This window comes from Orycteropus afer, unplaced genomic scaffold (assembly GCF_000298275.1).
Source record: "Orycteropus afer afer isolate SDZICR_OR568_19922 unplaced genomic scaffold, OryAfe1.0 scaffold00230, whole genome shotgun sequence".
Classification (NCBI taxonomy): Eukaryota; Metazoa; Chordata; class Mammalia; order Tubulidentata; family Orycteropodidae; genus Orycteropus; species Orycteropus afer.
In genome coordinates this window covers 1,949,318-1,958,094 of record NW_006921817.1, presented here as the reverse complement: position 1 = coordinate 1,958,094, position 8,777 = coordinate 1,949,318, and the positions used below count along the sequence as shown (strand labels likewise).

The following is an 8,777-nucleotide window of genomic DNA, read 5'->3' as shown; positions in this document are numbered from 1 at the left end:
AACAACAACAACATGGCTACCATATGTGGGTAGAGTGCTTTGTACAGGGTGAGGTGAATGACTGTCATGGGCTACAGAGTCAGGCACATGGCCTCTACTTCTTATCTTCGTACCAGAGTTAATAGAGAGCAAGGACAAATGGTGGGGAGACATTAACCCTAAGGCCACGGTGTATGTGAAGAAAATTGCAGGCACATTGATTTTTAAGCAGTGGTATAATTCTGCAATAAAAATTTTAACAGATAACCATTTTAATGAAGTTTTGTTTAGAAAGTTATTTCCATGTTCCAGTTAATGAAATAGGACTTTGTTGTTTTTATTTCAGGGACTGTATAACAATAAAGAAAGCCTTTAAAATAGATGTGAATATGTATACCTACAAATAGTGTCTGTTAAAGAGAAGCAGGAATGGAGGGATGAGTGATGGTGCTATGGGCTTCAAAGAAGCTCTGCAGTGATTTTTATGCTAAGGAAAAAGCTGTAGAATGGAGGAGGTGGGAGGGAATTAGCAGCAACTGGAAAAGCCACACTGACAAAAGAGTGGTTTTGTGATGTCAGATAAAATGGATTCTTGAGTTCCCTATATAAACAATTGTCTAGTTATAGGATTAGCCTCTTATGGTCAGGGGCCATATCCAATAGATACTTTTATTTCCTTTGTGGTATTTAACACAATGCAAGACACATACAGGCATTCAAAAAGTGCTTTTAGAGAAATTAATAATACTAGGTCAGAGGTATAATACCAATTTTAAGTTTCTTTTAATCTCTTGAGTGCTGACTTTGTGAACTTTACATCTGATTGCCCAGAAATGCGGCATCTTGAGTTCAGACAAACCTTAAAAAATGAGAAATTAAGTCACATATTTACATATTGCTACCCCACCAGAGAATCTGCTGCTATTTCCATTGGGGCAAAGGAACCAGGTAAATTGAGTACCAGTATACACCTGTATGAAGTATGTATGGCCGCATAATAGATTTCCCCAAAATTTAGCATCTTAAAGCAACAACCAGTTAATCTTACAGTTGCTCTGGGCCAGGAATCCAGTCATGGTGTGGCTTGGTCCTCTGATTCAAGGTCTCTGGCAAAATTGTAATCAAAGTATTGGCCACTGCCCTACAGTCATCTCAAGGTTAGACTGGGGTAGATTCCACTTTTAAGCTCAGTCACATGGCTGTTGTCAGGGTCAAGCCCTCACTGAGTGTTGGTCATAGTCAGCCATTCTTACATAGGAATTCTGGTGGCATAGTGCCTAAGGCATTTTGACTGCTAACCAAAAGGGTAGTGGTTCAAGCCCAGCAACCATTCCTTAGAAGGAAGACTGGGCAATCTACTTCTTTCGTGATACTGCCTCAGAAACCCAAGGAGGGGTCGCTACAGCACAGTAGTTTGTTTCCCCAGAGGGAAAGGAGAGATGGCAAGAGAAGTCCAGCCAGAGTTTTCTTGTAACTTAATCTTGAAAGTGACATCCCATCACTTTAACTGTATTCTGTTTGGGATGATGGGGATATTTTGGAGGCTGCCTACCACATCTTAACACCAATTCATTTCAATGGGATGGGAGTTTTACCAGTAAAGCACTGGTTTAAAAAAATAATAAATAAATACTGACAAAAATGTGAGATCTATGTATAGCTTATAGGGAAGAGTTCAAAAGATGGAATATTTTTTGCCATAAATTTAGTAGGGCCGTGATAGCTATTTTCACACAGTTAGTGGGGTATTGTCTTAAAGACAGACTTGATATGTGATGCCCAAAAAACAGAGTAACTAAGACGAGTGTGCAGAGTGTAATGAGAGTCATTTTACACACTATAAGAAATGATTTTAAAGTAATTACACTTGTAAATTGGTTAGCTGTCTTTTATGGATAACTTTCAAGCAGAGGTTGAATGAATGGTGAAGTGATTCCTAAATTGAGAATAAATTAGATGACCTCCAGAGCCTCTTCCAACTTGAGTATTCGTTGTTTCATTAGCCCTACTGAGATAATGATGCTAGTTATCTCTCACTCATTCATCCATTCATTCAACTAATCAACAAGCCCTACTATTAATTCTGCACAAGAGGAATTCCTAGCACCACGATAGATGCTACATGTTTTGTAAAAGTAAGACATAGTTTGGATGTCAGAGAACAGTTTTTTTAAGGGTTTGTTTTACATTCAAGGTTACATGTACATTTAGTTTCACTCCCCATTTACCATGCCCAACCCTAACCCAGTCTCCTCCCCTCCCTGCCCAGTAACCTTCCCCTATGCCCCTCATAGTTATGCACTCCTGTTCAGAGAACACTTTAAAGGGATTGTCAAAATTGGAAAAAAAAAAATTTTTTTGACCGATTTACACTGAAAAATTCAACTTTTTCATCATTCAAGAAGGAAGGAGATACTGTGGAAGAGTTGGTTATCATATCACAAAATCTCCAAAAGATCCATTTGAAGCAGTATCACTTAAATCTTTTCAACAAGGTTGTTCAGCTCTTCTCATAATAAATAGCAATTTGTCTTTCCCTCAGATACCTTTCTATGTGGAACATTTTTTGCCAGAAATTTAGTAGGGCCGTGAGAGCTGTTTTCACACAGTTGGTGGGGTATTATCTTAAAGATAGTCTTGATATGTGGTGCCAAAAATACAGAAAATGAGAAACAGGCTGCTTCCTGTAGCACTGGCAATAGGCTCTCAGTTTGAGCCTTTCACTGGCCACTAGCAACCTTCTTTAACAAATGAGCAAAATCCCATCAGCCCATAATAAGAATGGATATAATTTGCAAGCTTGGAAGTGCTAGACACGATCAGCAGGTTGCCCTAAAGACAGGTCTGCAATGGATGTGGGGTACTCCTCAGAACCAAATCAGAGCATAGAAGTAATTTAGCGTAGTCCCTAAGACATTTCATTGCTAACCAGAGGCTGGCGGTTCAAACCCACCAGCCACTCCTCAGAAGGAAGATTGGGCCATCTACTTCTATAGTGATGCCGCCTCAGAAACCCAAGAAGGGGTTGCTAACAGTTGGATCTGACTCAACAGCAGTGAGTTAGTTAGTTCTTCCAGCTAAATTTGTTCATTATCTGATTTTCTCATTGTATAGTAGTTTTCCATGAAGATGGATTCTCAGTTATGTTATTATGCTCTGTAAAATATCTTCTCGTTGCTCCATTTCAGAGAATATCTCTAATGTCTTTGATTTTTTTTTTTTTTTTTCCAAGATAAGTGATTAGCCTGAATGCTTTTTAGAGTGGAGTTGCTTATCTTTTCATCCATTAGGGAGAATTTAACATTCAGAGTCTTTAGGTAGGGCTCTGGAGATGGGTGCTTTATTGGATTTTCAGTTCACACTTCTACGGGAGATAGAGAAAGATAATTGCATCTGCAGTGGCAGTAACTTGTGATCCTTTTGTTCTCTTGTTTAGAATTAAATTTCCTTCAATTATATCTGGTTTGGGGTTTGATTGGCTGCCAAGAGACACTTTCTTGTAATGTGTGCTTGCCAAGACCCAGTTCCCATCTCTGTCTTCCTTCTTCCCAAATCTTAGGATGCAGACTGCATTTTCACAGATTACGTTTTGGTCCCTTCACATTTATAAGTCATTTGATGCATAAGCTTGCTTTTGAGATACACTGTGTATTGGTCTGGAGTATCATTATCTTCCTTCATCTGCCACTGCGTGCAGGCTGAGTACACACACACTCACACAAACACACCAACCCACACATTCCTTGTCTTCCTGTTTAGCTTTATTTTGGTACTTGGCAATTTTCACTTCCTGCCCTTAAATCCAAGCTGGAGGTTTAAATCCTAACCTGCATCCGTAAGCTGTCATCTTTTAAAAGCCAATCCTTTCAGAAAAGAATCTAGGAAAATAGAGAAATTTATTAATATAACTCCTTCATTCCTCACTTTCATTTAATCCCTACCAGAATTTTTTTTCTTCCAATTTACAGAATTTTGTAGTTAAATTGAATCAGGAAAGTCATCCACATACAGCTGTGTATACACTAAGCTGGGATTTGCTGAAACAATACAGTTACTGCCTCATATACACATAATAGATCTTGTGGGTTTTTAATATTAGCAAATCTGTTATTTAATACGTAGAGTTCTTGATGTTGTTCAGAGTGACATATGATGTCATAACCTTTAAGCAGCTTTAAAGTCTTTCTTGCTTCAATTTACAAACAGTTAATAATCACTGTGAGCTTCCTCTTATATTTCCACTATAACAGTGCCACTAATCATTTGTCTGTAAGAGACCATAAGTTAATGAATAGAGATATGCCTGTGATACTGAATTTTATATGTTCCTTCATTAAGTCTTTGGACTAACAGCTAGTTCATTGGCCTTCCTGTATCATCGTACAAGGAGTAGTATCAGCAATCCAACTCTAGCTTTCAGAAAAAAGACGAGAGTATAATACTCATTATGATTATTTTCATAATACTCATTATGATTATTTTCAAAAATTTTAAAAACGTACTTTGAGTATCATCTGTAGACAATGGATTAGTAGGAATAAGGAACTCCAAAGGAGCTCTGATGTTAGTGGTTAAAACTTTTGGCTGCTAACCAAAAAAGGTCAGTGGTTCCAATCCACCAGCCACTTGACAGGAAGAAGATCAGGAAGTCTGCTTCCCTAGGCTTGGAAAGCCTTTAGTTCTCTTTAATCTGTTGAAGAGTTTACTGTTAGAATACTGACGAATTGTATCAAAACTGAGCAGCAGGAAAGGTAAAAGGGGACTGTTCTACTCTGTCCAATAGGGTTGCTGTGAGTCAGAATTGACTTAATGCAGGCAGTTTGGTTTTGGTTTACTTCTGTAAATTATAAACCATAAAAGCATAATGAATAGGGAGCTCTGGTGGCATAGTGCTTAAGGCATTTGACTATTAACCTGAAGGCTGGCGGTTCAAAGCCACCAGCCACTCCTCAGAAGGAAGATTGGACAATCTACTTCCATAGTGATACCGCCTTGGAAACCCAAGGAGGGGTAGCTGTGAGTCAGAGCTGACTTGATGGCATTGAGTTTAGTTTTGGTTTAGAATCAACCTGAAAACTAGAACATTTCCGTTTAGTTGCTAAAACTACTGATAGCCATGTCTATTCCAGAATACAGCATGAGCCATTTTGGAGACAAAAGGAATTTTTCATTAGATAGTAGTAGTCCTAAAAATTTACTGTGCTCATTTATTTTGTCCATACTTGACCCACAGAGTTCCAAAGAGGGACTCTAACCCATGATATAAACGTTCTACTGGGATGATCCCGATGTCTACTGCAACAGCTGGAACTACAATGGGTGGTAACTTGGCTTTATCTAGTGGCAGCTTTAGAGCTGATAGATATTTTCACTCATGTGATGCTACAGGCCTTCCTCCTTCCTGCTCTTCTTGGATATCTTTATCTACAATGACTCTCCTTAGGCAGTAGAGAGAAGAGGATTCTTCCATTAAATCTTTTACCTTTTCTGCTGCTCAGTTTTGATACAATTCTTCAGTATTCTAACAGTAAACTCTTCAGCAGATTAAAAGATTTAGGTTTCTGTTGTTCTACAGAGACTTTATAGCAAACTCTTTGTTTTAGATTGAGTTATATAAGCTCCTGAGATGCCATATTGAAGTGTTAATATTTGTTTTAAAATAAGAGTATCTTAGTTCTCTTTAACTTTTGGTATCATGTCAATGGATTAGATTCTGTTTACTACCTCTTGCCATTGTTCTCTTGATCTTTCCTTGGCCTAATTTTTCAATGACCCTGATTACGTGTGAGCAAAGACACACAAGGGGGGCAAGGAAAAAAAAAACAGCTGCACAAAAGAGAGGGCATCCTATTAGTATTCATCCTGGCTTAAATTATAATTTCTAGCCAGGGATCTGTTGTTTGATGGTTTGTTTAAAGATGGAACAGTATTCTGAACCACTTACCTTTGACAAGAAACAATTTTTGAGTCTCCAGACACTTGGAGATCATAAGCTCCTTTAGGCCACTGATACTGAATGTCTTAAGCTTTTTTATTCTCATCTAGCACTTGTTACTCCTTGGAAGGAAGGTTAGGCAATCTACTTCTATAGTGATACTGCCTCGGAAACCCAAGGAGGGGTCGCTATGAGCCGGGTCCGCCTCGACGGCAATGTGTTGCATTACATTGTGTAGCACTTGATAAAGGAGCTCAGGTGGTGTAGTGGTTAAGGCATTTGGCTGCTAACCAAAGGGTGGATGGTTCAAACCCACCAGCTGCTCCATGGAAGAAAGATGGGGCAGTCTGCTTCTGTAAAGATTTATAGCCTTGGAAACCCAGTGGGGGTCACTATGAGTCGGAATCAACTCATTGGCAGTGAGTTAGGTTTTTTGGTTTTGGGGCACTATTTGATAGGGAATGAGATATCCTGCAAGTAGTAGGTATTCAATAAATTATACTGGAGGTTTCTTCTTCTTCTTCTTCTTCTTTTTTTTTTTTTTTGGATTAACTGAGTTAGTTTTAGTTTGGTATAAGAATTTGGATGTTCAAAAAATGTATTTGTTTTTATTTTTCTTATAGATCTCCTGTTTCCCATTGATATTACCTTGGTCAAGAGAGAGCATGATTTTTTGGACAGAGATGCCATTGAGGCTTTATGCAGGTAAATGTAATACATTGAACAAGAGTGTGTGTGTGTGTGTGTGTGTGTGTGTGTTTTAAGAATGCAGTACTTGTCACTGAAATGGGCTTTTATTTTTCCTTTTTTCTAACTAGTTATGTCAGGTCTTTGATTAGCAAATGGATGTAGGTGATTGGCTTCATTATAAACTGAAGGTCTTTTTATTGAAAAAATTAAGTAAAATCCTGTTTTTAATATTGCCATTAAAAATAGCACCTACACATTGTCCTAGAAGGTACTCAGATAGTTGTTGTTAATTGCCCTCAAGTCACATCGACTCCTGGAGACCCCTTCTGTGCAGAATAATACTGCTCCATAGGGTTTTCTAAGGAACTCTGGTGGCTTAGTGCCGAAGGCATTTGACTTCTAACCAGAAGGTTGGTGATTCAAATCCACCAACTCCACGCTGAAGGAAGATGGGACAAGCTACTTCCATAAAGATTTACCACCTTGGAAACACAATAGGGTTTGCTGTGAGTCAGAATTTGACTCTATGGCAGTGAGTTTGGTTTTTTGGTTTATAGGGTTTTCTAGGCTGTGGCCTTTTGGAAGCAGATCCCCAGGCTGCTCTTCCAAGATACCTCTGGGTGAGTTTGAACTGCCAGCCTTTCAGCTAGTAGTTGAGAACTTAACTGTTGGCACCACCCAGAGATTCCTCTCCTCAAATACTACTATTTTATATCATTTTATATCATACCATGCTCAAACAGGTAACTTACAGAAAGTTTGGAAAATTGGAAGAGTTTGTGTGTGTGTGTGTGTGATTTGGGTGAAAATTTACAGAGCAAATATACTTTCCATACAGCAGGTCACATACACTTTGTCTCATGACACTGACCACAATTTACCAAAAGGCAACATCTCCCCTCCTACTTCCTCCCCATAGTTACCTCTCCCTGTGTCCATCCCTCCATGCACTCTTGCCCTCTGAGCTGTCTCCTATGCATAAACAGCCCTTCTTTCTCCCATGCTTGTTCTCTCGAAGGAGTGTATCTACTTCAGGTAAATGTTCAACTCATATGCCTGTCTGTTATTTGGCTGGAAGCCACAGGCGTGGGTTCAGTTCCAGACCTGAAGCAGCTAGGGGCCATAGTCTCAGTGGTTCCACCAGGCTCTATCGGACCAGCAAACCTGGTCCCCCCCTTTTTTTTTCCCAAATGATTTTGAGTTTTGTTCCACATTGTTCTCCCTCTCTATCCAGGATCTCCTACATAGATCCTGGAAGAGGTTTTTTTAAGAGATAATGTAATTGGCTACACAACCCAAACCAGGTAACAAAGAGTCACAGTAAAAGCTGTTGTCACAGTGAATGGAAATAAGACATTCAGAGGAGTACATGGGAGGTGGGGATCTTGGCATCCTGGCGTCAGGCTCGATTACAGAAAAGCTTCTCTGAACTGCTTCAGTTTCCTCAGGTACAAAATAGTAACAATAGGATTAAATATGGCTGTGAAATAACTCAGCACAGCCATAACATACAGAGACAAGCAGTAAATGAGCATTGGTGTGAAATGTGAATAAAGCTGTCAGAAATCCTTGTTCCTTGTGCTCATGGATTGTCCTGTAGCCGCAGATCCTCCATGTGCAGGCTTTAGTGAAGAAGTGATAAAACGTGGAGCAGAGCAGTGTTGGGTCTGTAGATAATCCTTTCAAAGTCTCGCGGTGACATTTTTATTCATTTTAAGCTATTCTTATTTTGTCATTTTTCTCAAAACTTAAAAACCATACAAGCTAAGTTCTGGGTGGTGGTTGTTATTGTGTACTACTGTAAGTCAGATCTGACTCACAGCGACCCCCTCCTTGGGTTTCTGAGGGAGTATCACTATGGAAGTAGATTGCCCAACCTTCCTTCTGAGGAGTGGCTGGTGACTTTGAACTGCCAGCTTTCTGGTTAGCAGTCAAATGCCTTAGCAACTACGCTACCAGAGCTCCTAAATTCTGTGTGTGTGGTGGGGAATGAATTCACAAAATTTACATGTCATTTTTCTTTTAATTTCAGTATTTATTTTTAACTTGATAAAAACATCATTAAGGTGAATGATACCCAGTATTTCTTTATTCTTTATAGGCAAAGTAAGCAGCAGTAGCTCTGTAAAAGTGCTATTTTTTTGTCTTTTTTATGTAATGCAGTGTTCTTGGA

General features: G+C 39.1%; 1 protein-coding gene across 1 annotated transcript in view; it reads left to right on the top strand.

Moving 5' to 3' along the window:
• DLC1 (DLC1 Rho GTPase activating protein) overlaps window positions 1-8,777 on the top strand; it is a 606,782-nt gene that overhangs the window by 576,265 nt on the left and 21,740 nt on the right. The window contains exon 6 of the mRNA XM_007948875.2: window positions 6,538-6,619. Coding sequence (XP_007947066.1) covers window positions 6,538-6,619 — 82 coding nt within the window. The remainder of the gene's footprint in view (window positions 1-6,537; window positions 6,620-8,777) is intronic.